At 32.9% G+C, this 20,068-nt stretch overlaps 1 protein-coding gene and 1 pseudogene across 1 annotated transcript; one reads left to right on the plus strand and one right to left on the minus strand.

Annotated features, from left to right (window-relative positions):
* Positions 1–10,685: 10,685 nt before the first annotated feature.
* Positions 10,686–15,684, minus strand: LOC120263181 (annotated as a pseudogene).
* A 3,317-nt stretch (positions 15,685–19,001) lies between these two features.
* LOC120263182 lies at positions 19,002–19,781 on the plus strand. Its single transcript, XM_039271071.1, has one exon. It carries the CDS (start codon positions 19,002–19,004, stop codon positions 19,779–19,781), a length of 780 nt encoding a protein of 259 aa, XP_039127005.1.
* Positions 19,782–20,068: the final 287 nt, after the last annotated feature.

Genomic DNA, 20,068 nt, shown 5'->3' on the forward strand with positions numbered 1-20,068 from the left:
CACTGCCATCGAGGACCACCTGGGCATGCTCTTTTCCCAACCAAGCCTGCTTGTATGGAATGTGGACACCATGTACCCGCAACATGTCCTTCTGAATGTCGATTACCTTGTATAAGGGCCGGTCCTTGAGCTTCTGAATCACTCATGCGCTTACCCATTTTTTGAACACTTTTGGATGTGGCGCCAATCCAATTCCACCACCGCAAGTGTATGACGGGTGTATTGTCTTGATTCTGAAAGTATTTTTATTATATTCCTTTGATACATGAAGGCGCCATTGACAACCATCGCCAGCGCATTCCACAGTCACCTGGTGTTTTTTTCGTTCTTTAGGAATTTGAAGTCAAAATTCCGAATTGCGTCTCTAAAATGTTCAACGCCTTCAAAACATTGTCCGATATCTAGCGACAACACTTCGGATTGATCTGACGAGGAAGGAAGGCATGCCACACCATCAGGGTCGGTATGAGGTAGAATAGAAGCGCTCCCAAAATCTGAATTTCTGCCAACACTTTAGTTTAAACAAAAACGATCAAGATTTTAAGCAAAAATATAAAATTTTTAAATGATAACTATAAAATTTAAACATTAAAATAAATATTTAAACAGAAACAGAATAATTTAAGCGAAGAAGACAGTTTTTAAATGTAGATTAGATATAGTTAAATAGAAACTGAGAAAATTAAATAATAATTAACTTCTACATCAAGATAAGAACTCGTTTTTAGTAGGATACGATGGCACATCATCTATCTCTACAATAAGATCGACTACAGCGCATTTAAAGATGGAGTACATGTGGCACATACGTTGGAAGTTAGCCTCGTTTTCTATTAGACAAACTGTTCTATGTCAGTCGGGTGTGATAAACTTCACCCTAACACGGGAAATATCGAGACCTTATCGCTCACATATCTCAGTTAACACTAATTCCCAAGAAGTCAGTGCCATGAACATTAGCACTCGTTCCTCCCAGTTGTATCTAGCAATAGCACAAAAACTCTCCATAATAGCCCTGCATTTTTATAAATTGTTACGCCCTCTCGTAGAATGATCAAAGTGAGAGCAACGAAGAAATTCTCACCTTATCAGGAAACCGACAGAACTCAAATCGAATAAACCAAATGAGGAGAAGAAGAAGAAGAAAATAAAGAAGAAGATGTAATGAGCTTTCTAAACTTTGTTTGACAAAAAGCATGTAGGAAGGCAAAAAAAAAAATGCAAAATTGTATGCATAAAAGTCGGACATGATGTGATCGGGTGGTATTTTTCCCACCATTTGCAAGGGCAAAAATGAAATTTCATAACATGGACCTACTTGAAGTGAAAGATAGGGGATAAAAAGGGAATATAAACTATAACGGAAGGGCTGTCCGGAGTGTGCGAAAGTTGGAGAGGGTTTTTAGGAATTTTTTAAAATCATGAGAGGTAAATAGTAATTTTCTCTTAAAAAATCAAATAATCAAATAATCAAGATAAAAATAATATAAAAAATAATTATAATAAAATTATCAGAAAAAATTATATATATGTATATATATATAATAAAATAAAAAAATCAAAATCAAATCAAAATCAGATAAATATAATAATAAACAAATTATATATATATATATATATAATGTAATATAAAATATATATGATAAAATAATAAAAAATAACAATAAAAGATTTGTTAAAGAATATAATAAAATATAAAAATAAAACAAAATAAAAAGTAAAAAAAAAATGTACGTGCGGTTGTGTTCCCGTGGGATGCCATGACTAAAATTTTTTTTAGAAGAATATAATAAAATATAATAATAAAATAAAATAAAAAGTAAAAAAAAATGTACGTGAGTTGTGTATCCCGTGGGATGCCGTGACTAAAAACAAGTTTTTTTAAAAATATAATAAAATATAATAATAAAATAAATAAAAAGTAAAAAAAAAAAAGTGTACGTGAGGTTGTGTTTCTCGTGGGATACCACGATCAATGCAACTAACCCATGATCTGTACAATTACCCCCATGATCAGTACAAACGCACAACTGCCCCAGGTCGATGTAAAAGCTTTCAAAAAGGAGGCTGGCAAAGATTGAAGAGGGAGGAGAATGAGCCTAACCCATAGAGCGGAGAAAAAGAAAGAAGAAGGAAAGAAAGAAGAAGACAAAGAAAGTAGAAGAAGAAAAAGAAGGTCTTTTTGTTCTTTCCCTACCAAACATCTATATATAATTTGCTATCGTCGCCGTCACTGCTGCTGCTACTGCCATCGATGTCACAATTGTTGCCGTCTATGTCGTCGCTGTTGCCATTGCTACCAACGTTACCCGTCGATGTTGCTGCTGCTTGTTGTTGAGGCTACTTCCTGACGTTGCTGCCGCCGTTATTGCCACCGTTGTCTGCCGTCTTATTGCCGTTGCGTTCTCACTTTTGTACTATATATCATGCATATGGGTAAAATCTTTACACGCTTTTGTACTATGTATCATGCATATGGGTAAAATCTTTACTTTGACATGTAAACATCTTCGCAAATAGAAATCCAACTCAGTATGATTTTACACATTAGTATGATATTGCTACACAATAATATGTATTATTACACAGGAATGGATCTTTTTACACATTAGAATGGTTTTTCTATGCAATAACATCGAACTTTACACAGAAACACATGTTACTACACAGGAAAGTGATATACTACACAATTGCAACTAAAATAAAACAGGAACAAATATGATTCCACAGCATACACATAGAAGACACATGTACCCCTATATGTGAAGCTACACTTGCACAGTATAAATCTTCAAAAAAGGTAAAATAACTGCATAAAGGAGTTTCCATAGCTAGTCCGTAATGACTGCATTACAAGATTGTCAATTATGTCCACTTTGGTGACACCGTTCACAATGTAAATTATGTACACGAAAGGCATGTGACTCGATCCTTTTCCTTTGCGGATGGACAGGTCATTTTGTTTGCTATTGGTGGCCGCATTTGGAATTGATGGGTGTCATCGGATGGCTTTTCACTATTAGGGATTGGGTATATTGGTTCAGTATATGCATGATGATACGATTCGAATGTAAAATATTTGTCAACATGCATGACGATACATTTGTGTCTATTTGCATAATCACGGCAGTTACATGCTTGCATGGGAGTCCATATACTTCCCATCTCCTGCAGGAGAACTTTCAGATGCGTAGGCTGACAGCATTATTGTGATCGTCAACCACTTCGTAAGAATCATCGCTTGATCGGCCCACCCGCAAATACCGACTGTTTTTGACAATTTGTTCAACCTTCTTGTGTATCTTAGGGCAAAGATATGTATCTCACATGGCAGATAGTTCGGGCCACTCAGTCAGCATGTTTATTAGTTTAAACCAGCGCGTTGACATGCGAGAAGCAAGTTAAGAGTTAGTACTTTACATAAACATAATTTACTACACACGAATTTGTAATAATACATAGCAATTCATGATTTTACCCGTTAATGTTAAATACTACATAGATTTTGGAAATATTACACATATACGTAATATTGCATACATTAACTTAACATAATATATAGAAAAACATTATTTTACACATTAACGTTAGATACTAAACATGTCTTAAAAATATTGGACATGAACAAGTAGTTGTGCACATAGACATAAGGTTTTACACAATAATGACAGCTGTTACACAGTAATGTTGATTAGTACACATTAAACACTGAATTGTAGATTTAATCTTATTGTATAGAATCGACCATGCTCATTACCAGTAGATGCCTTGTCTCTTTGATCTTGGCACTTAAAAATTCCACTACATTCGAGTACATCTTGCACCACCACATACCCTTAAATAAATAGTTACACCAATGATTAACGTCGGACTTGTGTAACAACCAATCATGTGCATCGGCTGATATAACTGCAAGTTCAATGACTGCATCGTCAAACTCTTTAGATGTGTCCGGCATACGCAATTTTCATGATTACTACCCAACATTGTTCTTTCAATGATTCCCCAAGCCTGCTGTTAGCCTTCATGAAGTCGGCCTCCAAATGGCGCAGACAATAACCATGCGGTGATGAGGGGAAACACGTGCACAACTGCGTTAACAAGACCCTTCGAATGATCTGAGATGAATGTAATAACTTCCTCGTAATCATCTTCACCGTACAATGCCTCCATGAGAGTAGCAAGAAACCAAGTCCAGTTATCATAGGTTTTGTTGTCAATGACAGCAAATGCTACATGGAAGATACCATCATTGCCATCTTTGCCAGTTGCACCTAACAGAATCCCGCCGTGCTTCCCAAGCAAATGAGATCCATCAACAAAAAGTAATGGCATGCACCCTAGCTTGAACCCCAATAAACATGCTAGAAAAGATAAGAAAGCCCGTTGAAATCTCTCATCGTCATTCTCAACTATTACAAAACTAGCGGGATTCATCTCCGCCACTTTTTCCACATACCATAGAAGCAAATTGTAGCTACTAACCTCGTTACTAAAATGGCGGCCCATGCAACCTCTTTCCCCATCCAAACACGCTAATATGGTAGGCGGACATCATGGTCATGTAATATACCTTTCTCAATGTCAATAGCTCTATATAATGGCCACTCCTTGAGTTTCTACATTACACTGTGAGAGACCCATTTTTTGTTTGCTTTAGGGTGCACTGTTGTACCAATGCCTCCACCGCAACTGTGCATTATTTTTATTATCTTCACCCGGAAGATGTCAACGTTTCCCTCTTTCGATGCATGCACATGCCACTCGCAATCTTGAGCAGTGCACTTGACGATCACTCGAAGTTTATGATTTTTTATAAATGTAAAATAAAAAAATTATCTTATGGCGTTGGTGTATAGGCAATCTTTAAACTAGTATGCATTGTCAAAGCGTTGACCCACTTTGAAGGTCGATCCATCAAGTGTTTGTGAAGACGAAACAATATTGAGTGCCCCGCTAAAGGATGTTGGGACAGATATATCTCGACATCGGCGTTCATACTTGTTAAGAAGGCGTCCCTGCATGATAATGCATAACACAGACAGTATTAATACCATGGTTTATTGCACAAAAAACTTGAAACCTACCCAAGAAAGGGTAATGTTATATAGTAAAGCATAATATTACACAGAATGAACGTTTACTACACAGAAAACTATTTTAATACACATGAAGCCAATTTAATAAACATGTAATTGATTAATTACACAGTAACACACAAACAAAGGTAACCGACAATAGTTATCATTGTTATTACGATGGAATAAATGAGGCCAAGTTGCCATCCACTGACTTACTCGCGTCGTCGATGGTGATGTCAACGAATGTCTTGTTGAAAGTATGATGTATATGAAACATGCATTGAAAGTCAGTATTTGACTTAATTGGACAAAGCATCTTATACGAGTCAGGTGTCACAAACTTCACCCTGACCCGAGAACTATCCAGTGCCCATCGCTCACATATGTCACCCATTACTGTTTCCCATGAACTCAATACGGTGAATTAAAGCACACATTCTTCTCCTTTGTATCATGCCACGACACAAAAGGTTTCTATAAAAGATGAGAAGATGAAGAACCTCAAAAGCTTTCTCAAACACCTGCATGGAGTTTGAAAAAGTTATAAAGGTTATCAGCTGTTACTTACCATAAAAGATGAGAAGATGAAGAACCTCAAAAGCTTTCTCTGCGGTCTCTACAAGATGGAGAATAAAAAATAAGATAATGACGAATCGCCTCAAGAAGGTGTACAAATACAAAGAGGACAAAGAAGAATCGAATGAGAGCACCAAGTTGAAGAAGAACAAGATGAAGAAGAAGAAGACGACTTAGATAAAAAAAAGAAAAGAGTGATTTTTATTTTTCTTTTTTATTGTCTTTGTAAATTATTTTAATGAATCCTTGGTTTACCCACTTGATTAAAAAACTAAAACAAAAATTGGATCATTGCTTAGGTCAGAATCACGTGAGAGATGAGTGGCTTTGCTCTCTCCGGAGGCATCCAAAGAAATTGAAATTTTTTTATATAATACTCTAAAAAAACAGATATTATTATATAATATAAATATATAAGTTTTTAAAATTTTTTTACTCACACAATTTGTATAGAAACACCAAAAAAATATAATAAAAAACTAAATTAATTGATATATATTATAAAAAAAAAAAAAAATAAACAGAAAAGAAAAGATAATATTTAAATAAATAATTGAGAAAAACAATAAAAAAAGAAGTATATGTTAAAATAATAAAGCACAAAATATTTTAAGAAAACAAAGAATATGAGCACTTTTATTATTTTAAAAATCAAAAATTGATTTGATGTTTACAAAGCTCCGAAGCAATTATAAGTAGGAATCCATTAGTTGTTTTAAATATCAAATTAAATGGACCTTGAAGTCAATTTATAAATATTTAGAAATTTTTAGTTATTAAAAAAAACGAAATTATTTGATATAATTTATAAAATCACAACAATAAATAACAACTTTTATTTTATGTTTGATTAAGAGCTGGCGAGGGAAAGTAAAGGAAAGAGAGGATTTCTGAGGGTTACAGTGAGCCATTCTCTCGTTTGAATAGATTTTTTTAAAAAAAGAGTTAACTTTGACCCTCCAAAATCTCACTTTTGCTGGCCCCTCGATTTGGGATACCAGGGAGGGAGAAGCTCGTAAAATTTTTATGATTTTTAAAAAGACCTTAATACCCTCAATTTTTAAATTAATTACATAATATCGTTTTATAAGTTTCTTCTTTCATCTTTTTCAATCTATTTTTACTGCAATCAAGGGTTCATATGGCACAAATTACTTTTTTTTTACTCTTGATTCGATCCTTATTGTTAATTCCATATATCTTGCATTGATTTGATCTTATGTTTTATATCTTTCTCTCTCCATTTATTGATATAGATCACACCATTTATATTACCTTGAACGTTGTTATATCACTAGATTTCCCTCTTTTGTGTTTAAATAGAAATAAGTAATTTTCATTTAATAATAAGAGTATAATTGATAAATTATTTTATTATATATTCTTTCCCTTCCCGTTCCTTTCTTTAACCAAAAAAAGTATAATTGATAAAACATAATATCGCTTTATAAGTTTCTTCTTTCATTTTTTTCAATCTATTTTTACTGCAATCAAGGGTTCATATGGCACAAATTACTTTTTTTTTACTCTTGATTCGATCCTTATTGTTAATTCCATATATCTTGCATTGATTTGATCTTATGTTTTATATCTTTCTCTCTCCATTTATTGATATAGATCACGGCATTTATATATATTACCTTGAACGTTGTTATATCACTAGATTTCCCCCTTTTGTGTTTAAATAGAAATAAGTAATTTTCATTTAATAATAAGAGTACAATTGATAAATTATTTTATTATATATTCTTTCTCTTCCCTTCCTTTCTTTAACCAAACAAAGTTTATGGGAAACCCCCCCCCCCTTTCTAAAATATGATTATCCAAAGAAGGATTCAACCCTTCCTTTCCTTTAATTTCCCTTCTAATTTTCGATCCAAACACTATGTTAGATCTCTATACAAGCACAATAGAGGAATGAGAGATAGGAAGAAATATGTGCATAAACAGTGACATCAAAAATATCCGAGCATGGTACCTTGTCTGCTTGAGTTGTTCTGCTGTTCTTTGGGTTTAATTTAAGTTTTTGGTATTCCCACTGTAGGTCTAGTAGGAATAAAATTTGACGGCTGAGACAAGTGTTATTGTTTTTTTCTTTTTATTTTTCCTTTTGTTTATTATTATTATTATTATTATTATTATTATTATTATTTTATTATTGCATTTGGTGTAACAAGCACAACGCATTCTGCCTCAATGCATTGAAAAAACTAACTGGATGGCCGTCATGGACATGAGGGTAGGTGGTGAGGCCGATAGCAAGGCCACCGCAAGCAAAACTAGTCAATTGAACTTGGAGAAATTTTTGGGGTTTTTGTAAGGAAGGATGGAGGAGTTGGAAACTTGGAGATGGATGGAAAGGAGAAAGGGAATGGAGGGTTGATAAGGTTGATTATGTCCGGATAAAATAAATGCCGAGGGTGGGAGTATTGATGAAGATGAATGGTTTTGAAGGGTTGGAGGTGTCAAGGTAGCCGAATAGAGTAGGGAAGCGAATGAGAGTGTTGGAAAGAGCTTGGATGATGTTGGAGGTTGCAGTGTTAATGAAGAAGTCATCAGGAACAAAAAGAAGTATTTCATGTGTCTTTGTTAAAAGCTGCTTTGACAATAGAATAAGAAGCTATAGCTTTGCCTCCTTCAGCGAGCCCTTCCAACAGCTTGATTAAAATCTTTAGCAATATTGATGCAAAGATCTGTGAAGTGAGGTAATGTGGCTGCAACTCAATGGCATATACCTTGGATGAATTCTTCTCCAACAGATGCAACTTGGGAGTTGCAGAAGATTTGCAACTATGATTTCCTGAATTTCCCTTAAGGACAAGGGAGTTTGAAAATGAGGAGTAATGATATGAAGTGTTTTGGTAATTCGGTGGTGTTCCAATGAGCTGTAGAAGCTGGGATTACTGTTAAAGTTGTTATGAAGATTGGGAAGAAGAGCAATTGAAGTTGTTGTAATAACTTTCAATTCCCATTCAAATACTTCGAAGTTTTTGAATGGGAATTGAAAGTTAATCGGTAGTTATGCTGAGTAGGATGAGGGCTTGCTAATGTGGCATCATGGTATTGGATGTAATTACTGATGTAAGATAGTGTAATCTGATTCAATGTTAAAGATCGAATTTGGGCCATAGGGTCATTTTAAGTAGGTGGGGCGCTCGTATGAGAAATAATATAAATTGTTGGCTTGTGTATAAGAGGTGAATGGTTTCGAATGTAAAGTTTAGTGAATAAATTGGAGTTTTCTTGCTCTTCTTGACCATCTTGTGTTCTCCTTCTCTTTCTCTTATCTCTTTCCCTATGTTTTTGTGAGTTTCTCCATATCATCGAGGGTTTGAGGGAATGCGAGCATGAGAGAGGGAGACAGAGAAGAGAAGATTCTGGGCTTGTCACTGGGTTGCATTTTGGAGCTCCTCCATCATTTAAATCATTGTTTTGCCCTTCAATCCTTTATTGATAAACTGGTAGACTCCATTGGTGGCGGGCTTGACCCGAATCCGATAAAGGTAACGGATCTATTATAGGAGCATAGGATTTGTGACCCGTCCAGAGAAGAACGCCGTTGATTTTTGTTATTTTCTTTAATTATGTGTTTATTTAGCTATTTATTTATTTATTTATTATGCATTAAACGTATGCGTATTGCACAGGAATAATTTTAGATGAACAAAATATTGATATCCAAGATTAACTATTGGCATGCACTGGAGCTCGAGTTAATAAAGTCCCAATCCCTCTTTAATAGCGAATAATGTAAATGATAGTTTATCAATTTTATTAAAAATAAAAAAAATTGACAAAAAAAAAACAATTTTCTGCAAAGCCTCAAGTAAAAAGAGTTTTAGTTTTTTTAAAAAATATTGAATTTGATGGAAATTTTAGCTTTGGCTAAATACAATTTAACTTAATTAATATTAATAAAAATTAAAGATTTTGAGATAAAAATTTATCTTTCAAAATAATATTAATTATTTATCAACAATAATTTTTAGAAATTAATTATTTAAATAATATATATTTTATAAAAATAGATAAACCACATATATTTAATTGGGAGAAATCATAATAAATTTACTGACATCAACGACAAGGAAAAAAAAAGGAACTAGTGGTATAGAGACGATAAGAAAAGAAAAAAAATGAACCAACTACCAAAAATTCATCAGAGATGGAGAAAATAAAATAAAATTTTTATAAAATTATTATATAAAGCTTATCGGGTAAATTTTTGAGGAGGTCATCGTGTGATGGCGATTTTTATTTTCATCACTGTGTTTCAATTTGTATTTTTTTGGTCATCATGTTGATTTCTTTTCACTTGGCGGTAACTCATGGATTTCCAGTCAATTTTGATTGACGTGGTAGCGGGAGATGCCACGTCACACTATTTTAAAGATCATTCCATCTCAGTTGTAGAGGACATGGGGCTGATGTGTCCATCCAGTTGGACTGCGAAGAAACTTTTATATAATGTGACATGGCATCTCCGGCTGCCACGTCAGTCAAAATTAGCCTGAAATCCATGAGTGACCTCCAGGTCAAAAGAATCAATACATGATCACTAAAAAAATATAAATTGAAACACAATAATTAAAATGAAAATCGGCCATAACACAGTGACCTCAAAAATTTACCCGAGCTTATAAAAAAAAATGTAATATTAAAAATAGAAAATAAATCATTTTTAACCTTCATTCTTCTCCAAATTCAATGGTCAAGATTTAACCCTGGTTTATCCACATTTTCTTAGAATAAACTATTTTTTCATATAAAAGGTCAAGATTAATCTAGCTTGTCCACATTTTATTTACAAAACCTATTTCTTTCACATAAACTGAAGCCATACTGAACATTTTATTAAAAACAAACAACAAACAATAAACACTGTCAAACAAACATAAGGACCATAGGTCCTAACTTAAAGACAAACAGAAATTTACAACAATACGTGGAAATACATTAAGTGCATCAATTATTTTCATGACAAACAATGAAAAAGAGCCAAAACAAACTCTCAAAATTCATGAAAAATCAAAAACTGGCAGAAACATCTGCAACAAAGGCACTAATACCACAATAAGAAGAACCACCCTCTTCAACAGCTCTATGAACTATTTCTCTAAGTCCAACAGCTTTTTTCCTCATCTCCTTACCCTCCATCCCCTCCACATCCATCAACCTCTTTACAAACTTAGCAATCACTTTTCCTCCAACCAAACACCCGTCTCCGATCTCTTCCTTCACATTCAAACCAACCTTCCATACATTCACAATAAGCTTGCAATTAAGGGGTTGGTCCAAAAACAAAGGAAATGTGAGCATTGGCTTACCGGCAAACAATCATTCTAAAGTCAAGTTCCAACCACAATGTGTGAAAAAACCGCCGATAGAAGGATGGCACAGAACCTTCAACTGATCACACCATTGCACAACAAGTCCTGTGCTACCCATCTTTGCTTGCACACGCGAAGTGTCGCCTCGTGCAACCATTAAAAAACGAATGCCGCTTTCATGAAGCCCGGTTACAATCTCATCCATTTGTGCAACGGAGACCGACAAGAAGCTTCCTAAAGATAAGTTGAGCACAGAGTTGATAGGTTGAGAGTCGAGCCATTGCATGTAATCCGAATTGCAAGGCTTATCTTTAAGTGTCAAGTAAGGGATGCAAGGACCAACAGTGTACACAGGACATGAGAGCTTTGATTTCAATGAGTCTATGATGTGTGGCTCCAACTCATATATTGAAGCGAAGACGACTCCTTTTGCTCCTCTTGCCCAAAAGAGAATGTCTAAGACCCACTTCTTTATTTATTTTTATTTTTATTATTTTTTTTTGGGAAGAGGAGCGGGGCGAACCCACTAGAGACCCCAGGGATGTGCACAAGTCTCGGTGGAACAAGTGGGGACAGGGCCGCGCTCATGTGGGCGCAGGAACCACTCATACACAATCACTACTCACAACTCACAGAAATGTGCCCTCAGCCGAGAATCAAACTCTCATCACTTGGTGAGAGCTCTATCGACAACCCGTGTACCAATAGACCCGAAGGTCGTTGGCACTCACATCACCTAAATTTAGACTGTTGACATGTTGCTCCAATTTCTTGTCTATTTCTGCAAATACATAGAGCATTCTGCTAGGTAAAAGTGCATTTTTTGTCATTAAACTATACTTCTATGGTCTATTTTGTTCTTGAATGCAAAACAGGTTCATTTTGGTCTTTAGACTGAGAAGAAATTGCAAGTGCGACCCCTAAACTATGAAGACAGTAACTACTATTGATCGCTGTTAAGAATACATTAGGCCAATCTTAGGCCCAATTCTCTACAACCAACTTTAAGCCCAATTGTAAACATATAGTATAATATATATCTGTATATATATTCTCAATTGGTGAGGATTCTAGGGTTAAGAGATAAGAGTGAATACCCTCTTCTTAAGGCTGCGTGTTTTCTTATCTGATTCTTATGTAAATCACTTTCAGTAAATCAAGGGCATTCATCCTACAATGTCCTACAATGTTGAATCCAAACAATCGCTATTGTAAAAGAACTCTTTTTGTTTTTCAAGACTAAAATAAAATTTTCATGTATACTCTATTAATATTCCACACATAACACTTGAGATAATGATCATTCCTTAAACTTTTATATATACCTACATCTTCTTTGTTCTTCAAAATTTCGAAAAGATAATTTAGATATCATGTTAAGGTGAGTAATTTGTAAAACAATGACTTTGAACAAGTGTGGGTAGAAAGTTCATGGAGGGTGTCAAGATGAACCATAATTCATTTCTCTTTAGAGTGAAAGGTTGAGACCATTCACCTCACTCCCACAATGTGATAATAATGGTTGAGGGTTATGGCTTGTCCAATTGATAGAGGAGGAATAAATATCTTTATAGCTTGAAATATAAACTGGATTGCTAATATTTACAAACTTTTACCAATAATTATAAAAGCAAATTATTTTTTAAATTATTATCTTATTAGATAAGTCAAATTTAGTAGATGAAAAATTTTCCTTCAAAATAATTTCAAACAATCAACCCTATATATCTCAAATCCCCACGCCTACAATTATATCTTTGAAGTTAATTATTATAATTATTGTTTTTTTTTACAAATAACAAACAAGTGCCTCCAACCCCCATTTAAGAGAAACTAGGCACATGCACAAATATGGAAAGTAATAATTTAAGAATATGATCTTCCCAAAATGAGCACCATACCCAAGTGGTGTAAATTGTTAGCTTTTTAAGTTAATTATGTCATTTATGAATGATATTAATTAATTAATTAATTAATTAATTAATTAATTGATCCTTTGAAAAATGGCTCTTAACCCAAAATACCTCATAATTACCCAAAAGGATATATATATATATATATATTACATAATTGACCGGAACCCAAACTTTGAGAAATTTTCATTTTATCATGCAATTTTGCCCAACTCTTGTCTTGTGCCATTGTATGAAGGCTATAATCATTGATAATATTCTTTGTTCCACAGATCCATCAATCAAGTCATGTCATCACTAGTTGATGAGTGGATTTTTTAAAAAAAATAGTAAGATATTAGTTTTTCTCCTGGACAACTTTTGTTGAAGTATGATTGATGATGAGTGGTGTCAAAGCGGCCATGCTTGGCCGGGCCCAAACGACGACCCGAGCACGAGTTGGGCCGTGCCCTAGCACGCCCAAAACCCCGACCGTCGGGCTAGGGGTTTGCAGTCCGCTCGGGCCAGCTGCACGACGCCCAAACGTCAGTCTTTTTTTAAAAAAATTTCGATATTTTTTTGTTTTTTAGTCAATAGGCCTTTAGCTATGTTTCTTTGAATTTTTAGGATATTTTTTTATATTTTTTTAGCAATTTTAGAGTATTTTTATAATTTTGAGGGTTTAAAATAAAAATATAAATATAATATAATCAGGGCACGACTGGGGAGCCCGAGTTTTTTAGATGGGCATGCCGGGCCCGAGTATGCTAGGGCATGGTGCAGGGCCCGGGCCGGGCCGGTCCGTTTGACACCACTAATTGACAACATGGTCAGGGCTCACCGGAAGCGGGAGATGACAATGAGATGAAGCATGGAGATCGGCATTGGGTCATGTTCATGTACAAGGATGGGTGTGTACTAAGGTATTGTTTTGGTGTTATGTGAACTTTAAGGTTGTATTAGAGAGCATTTATTGCTCTATATCTCTAGGAGTTACAGCGGACCAATGAGATGTTTTATAGTGTCTAAGGGGCTGTTTGTTTGCAAGCAATGGAATTGAAGATGAATAAGATAGGAATGAGAATAAGGGGGAATGGATTAAAAATGAAAGAAAAATTGTGTTTGGTTGGAATGTATGAGAGAGTAATTCATTGGGAATTGGAAAAGTAAAAAGAAGAAAATATGTATGAAATGTCTTTTATGCTCCTTATAGAGTGAATATATAATTAAATAAATGTATTATTTATTAATATTATTTTATTTGTAATATGTTATCATTATTGTTATAATTTAAATTTGTTATTTTTATAATTAATTTTAAATTTTTTAAAATTATCATAAAAAATACTTATTATTATTATTATTATTATTCAGTTTTTTTTAAATTTTAACAAGAAGATGAAGATCAGAGGATAATTTTCATGTTGTTGACTCTCTATAATTAATTGAAGTTTATATTTTAACGATATTTTTATATCAAAATTTCATCAATTTTTGAAATTATCAATACCTTTTTGAATTATAATTTTTTTGGAAATTAAATTTGTTTTTAAAGTTTTGGTACAAAATTAAAGATAATTATAAATATTTAAATATTGTTTTAATATTATATGATTTTGGCAAAAAACTTTTAATGAGAGCTTGACACATGGTATAAGACTTTCCTACTTTAATATATTAGATATATATATATATATATAGATTGTGTTGGACATTAGAATTTAAGCTAAGGAAATAAAATAGAATAACATAAAATCCAACTACTTACAATAATAATAATAATAATAATAATAATAATAATAATAATAATAATTATTATTATTATTTATGCTAAAATTATTTGGACATTAATTAACTTTGAAGAACATTAAAAAAAATAATAATAATAATTTATGCTAACAGCTAACAATATATTATATATATAACTATATAAATATGTGAATGAATAGCTAAAATTATTTTCATAATATGGAAAAACTAATATGACATTTTCGTAATCTTTAATATTATGCTAAACTTTAAATATAGATAAAAAAAGATTAAATTTGATTCATCCAATACTAATCAAATACAAATTATTATTAATACGTACTAAAATTTTAAAAGCAAATTATAATTCAAAAAATATTGACAATTTCAAAATTTGTTGAAACTTTGATGTAGATATGAACTTTTGATAAAAGTTTTCAAATAAGTTGGAGAATTATTAAATGGGTTAATAATAAGAGAATCAATAAACATTTTTTCAAAATTTAAATTAAGTTTATTGTTTTTAAAAGTTTGAATAACAATATACTTAGTTAAATTTCAAACATTATTATTAAAATCATCTATGACAATTATACCTCAAGTGCGAATATTATTATTAATATTATCGATTGTGTTTATCTCTCACGGGCAATAATAATAAGAATTTTTTTTTCAAAATAAATGCTGTATAAAAAATTAAAATTTTTTAAAAATTAAAAAAATTAAAAAAATATTTAATAAAGATACAAATATTTTCTTTTTATGATTTCTAAAAAAATAAGGTGTATGAAAAAAAACCAATATGTGATATTTTGAAACCAATGTTAATAAATAAATTTTGCATTGAATTATTTTAATAATTAAAAAATTATATTGAAAAGAATCCAATAAATTAATAATAATAAATATAAATAAAAAAGAGAGTTTACCTTTAGAAGCCATGGTGCAGTCACCACCGAAGATGTCCTCGAATCCATAGAACAGAGAGAAGAACGCCGCTGGCATAGTCCAAAGCGAGTAAACTGGCAGCCTCCGGCGCTCGCCGACGGAGACCATCGATAACAAGTGGGTATCCGCGAGGATTGCCATCGGGTGGCCAGAGCGTAACCAGGGGGCTAGCAGTCGAAGCCCTCCTCGGTGCCGAGAAAATACTTTTTAAACAATACTTTTTAAATTTTACCATATTTTAAAAAAAAAAAAATACAAACTTGAGATGTATTCTTATTAGTTGAATTATTTAAAATCTCATATATTTTCTATCGAGAATAACAAAAATTTTTAAATTATACTTTTATATATTTTTTTAATATATATATTCAAATTTTTGGTTATATTAGCACATTATTCTTCATTTAAAAATAATTATTTTTGTTAGATTATTTTTTTATTTTTTATTTTTTTGTTTTGCCTTTAGGCTTCAGTCCCCTCTACCATCAAGTCCTGGTTTCGTCCCTGCCGGTGGCGGATCGAGATCCTCGAGGAGACGCTCAAAGAATTCCTCGAGCTTACTGTTGACGGCATTGAGGAAGCCGTTGTAGTCGGCGGCGCGGCCGTGCTCGGAGGGGATGACATTGGGGATGGATCGGAACTGGACAACAGGGTGAGGTGGGGTGGGGGAAGTGGAGAGGAGGCCGAGCCATTCTTCGGTGAGGACGACGGTGACGAGAAGGCCGTGAGTGGAGAGATGGCAGGAGAGGTTGAGGAGAGGGTTGATGAGGCCGCGGCCGGGGAAGGGCATGGCGACAATGTGATGGGGTTTGGGGGATTGGGCGGAGGAGGAGGCCATTGAAGGGGAGTTGATTGTGTTGATGAGATGAGTGGGTGGCAAGGGTGCTTTGTTGCTCTGGTATTGCTTATATAGAATATTGCTTGCATAAAACCCCTTGTAAATGTTTTATTTATTTTATATACATATAATATAGGGTTCAAGTCATCAAAGGAGCTAAGTAGAGTACTTTTTAATATGAATGTTTATTTATAGTACTTGGATGATGATCCAGTAGCTATTATTTATATAGATCATCTGTAGCTTTATTGTTTATGATCATTGTGCATTACTGTGTAATGATATTTGATACTACTTCGTAATGTTTATGAATTATGTGAAATCGAAAATGCGCACCTTGGTATCATGTCGGTGAAGAGACATCTGGCGATATATTGAATTACAAATGTTATTTGTTTTATTTATTATCTTTTTGATGGACTCTTTCATTCTTTATAGAGGCAAACCTCTATTATTAATTATCCCGTACTAAAATCTTAAGAATTTCCGATTAAGAGCTCGAGTACAAGTAAATACAAAAATATTGTGAATTATAGACTTCATTATTTATTTTTTTCTTTATTTATTATATATATATTTATATAATTTTTTTATCACATCATTTATATGTGAAAATATAATATATATATATATATATCATGTATTGTTGTTTGTGCCTCATCACCACATTGCATGCCTTGTTACCGTCTTGAGAAATGTATCTCGTCACCGCTTTAAAATTTGTATATATTTTTAAACTTTGTCGTAGTTTCAGAGTGAACATTTTTTTATACATAATAATATCTTGTCATTGTTTTTGTTTTCATAGAATTCAATGTTAAGCAAAGCTATTAATAAAGAATGGGCCAGATCAAAAGAAACTTGTGATTTATTTTCTGTGTTTATTTGTCTCTGTTTGTTTGTTTTAATCTCTGATCTCTGCCGCACATATATGTGGAAAGAGCTTCTATTTATGGATGATGGCATATGGTACAAATCCTTCACTTCAACGATTGACTCAAGGAGAATGAAGCCAAGATCTACCACTTTTTTTGCTATCCGTTTACAATCAATCAAGCATCTCCATTGATGGCCTTAGCACCTTGCTTAAACTTGTGCGGTACCATGACAAAGCTAAACAGGTCCCACAATGTGAAGGGGTCAAATAGACTAAGACAGGAGCCATGCAGAAATACAAAACAATGGAGGAGGCCCCATATTCAATTTTTTCAAAGCTCACATGATATCCAACGGAAGCCGCCTTTTTTTGTTTTTTTGTTTTTGTTTTAACTGCATTATGAAATCAACACTATCATTCACACATAGTTGTTAATATCATAGGATACATATCGCACAATATGTATCTAAAAAAAAGAAAGATTTTGATACTATCAGTGGATGTATCGATATAATTTAAATCTTCATAATTTATCGTATGATCAAACTATAGTGTATCGTACTGGAGGGTGATATTTTAAACTTAAAAATTCAAAAAGTCACTACTCTATCAAGAGATTTCTTACTTCAGATATATCTTTCTTTTTGCAAAGTTTTAATGGCAAGAAAAAAAATAATTTAAGAAGCTTTTTTATGGAGAAACCCTAAAGAAGATATTTTGTAGAGTCTCAGACCCTCTATTAGTATTTAAATTTTCATTTCTAGATTTTTAATTTTTTTTATTCGTTTTCTTTTTCTCATTTACAAAGCTTATCTTCTTCAGGATGTCATAAAATTTAGATTTGAAGTTAATTTCAATAACAATTTTTAAATTAAAAATAATGTAATTTAAATGTATTTATCTAGATCAAACTTGGATAAGATTCATAATATTTATAAATTTTAAATGTTATTAGATAATTCATGAATTATGAATAATAATGTATATATTAGACTATAACTTATGATTGTATACTATTTCCCAAACTTATCAAATAATGTTTAATTTAATTACATGGAAAATGTGAAAATGGGTATGCTATATATTTTATATGTATATATACTATCTATATAAATATCTTCCGATAAAAGATACACTACATTACGTTACATAAAATATTAAAAAATTTGATACACCACACTATACATGAACTAGGTTGTTTACAAAGATAAGGTAGGTCTTCAAATGGTTGTCTGCTATTTTTTCCCCTAATGCTCTTGCAATCCCAAACTCAAAACACAACCAATGATGTGTTAGCGTATTGGGTTTATTTATTAATTGTCTAATTTTATTTGTGTATTATAATCTTTTTATATTTATGTTTAGTTTGACTTTATATACTCTTTATTTTGTATTCATTATTACCTTTTCTCCCTCTGCAATAGAAAAACCCTAATTTCTCTTCTTTTCTTACCTTTGGTTTCTTTGCACAAATTATTTTTTTATAGATTTGATTTGTTTTATCATAATAACAAAGAAATTAATCCATTGTACAACTTTCGCGGATCTCACGAGATTCTCATCAATTTGATTTGCATTTACATAGCCTGGTTTGCCTTTACATCAATCGATTCGTCTTCCTTTGGATTCCGTTTCTTTATTTGATTGGTAATTTATTTCCTATCTCTACTTGTCTACTTGATTGGCTGGCATATTTGGTGTATTGTTGCAATGACTGGTGAAAAAGATGATTCACTTCAGTCAATTAGTATGCAATTGAATAGGCAGAATTATTCATATTGGAGTTACGTGATGAGAAATCTTTTGAAAGGAAAACTTATATGGGGATATGTTTCTGGCACTTTTGCTAAACCTACAAATGTTGGGGATGAGAATTATGCAGATCATATAGATATTTGGGATGCTTGTAATTCAAAGAACATCATTTGGATAAACAATTTTGCACTGCAATCAATAGGCATCCAACTTGCAAAGTATGAGACAACCAAAGAGGTCTGGGACCATTTAGAAAGATTGTATACTCAGTCTAATTTTCCAAAGCAATACCAATTAGCGATAGATATCCATGCTCTTCAACAGAATAATATGAGTATTCAAGAGTTTTATTCTACAATGTCTAATCTTTGGGATCAACTAGCTTTGATAGAGTCAACGCAGTTGCGAAAATTTGCACCATATATTACTTGTTGTGAAGAGCAACGTTTGGTCCAGTCACTAATGGCTCTTCGAGATGATTTTGAAGATCTTTGTGGCACTATTTTGCATCACAATCCACTTCCGTCTGTTGACTCTGTTGTAAATGAATTATTGGCTGAAGAGATCCGCTTGAAGTCACGAGTTGATAAAGGAATTCTTTCTTCTCCTTATTCATCAGTGTTTGTAGTCCCTCCTAGGCTTCCTTCCAATAACCAAAGCAAGCCTCAAACAAAAATCAGATATGATGAGTGTATTTTTTGCAAGCAAAAGGGTCATTGGAAAGCACAGTGTTGAAGCTACTAAACGGAACATAACAAACAAAGCAATCTACCTCTTATAAATTTCATAATTAGTCACAACAACAATGTTTTAGACCTTCATCACCCAATATGGTAGTAGTTGTTCCACCTATAGATTCAGGAAGCACCCAAACTTTCAATACTATAGCTGCCGACCTCACTGAGTAGTTTTATAAGTTTCTTGCTTCCCAGCTACAAGTCTTGGCAGCCCATTCTAATATAGGTTTGTCTTCTAGTAACAGATCAGGTATATCTTCTCATATATAGATCCTTGATTTTGGA

Source organism: Dioscorea cayenensis, chromosome 6, assembly GCF_009730915.1.
Source record: "Dioscorea cayenensis subsp. rotundata cultivar TDr96_F1 chromosome 6, TDr96_F1_v2_PseudoChromosome.rev07_lg8_w22 25.fasta, whole genome shotgun sequence".
NCBI lineage: Eukaryota > Viridiplantae > Streptophyta > Magnoliopsida > Dioscoreales > Dioscoreaceae > Dioscorea > Dioscorea cayenensis.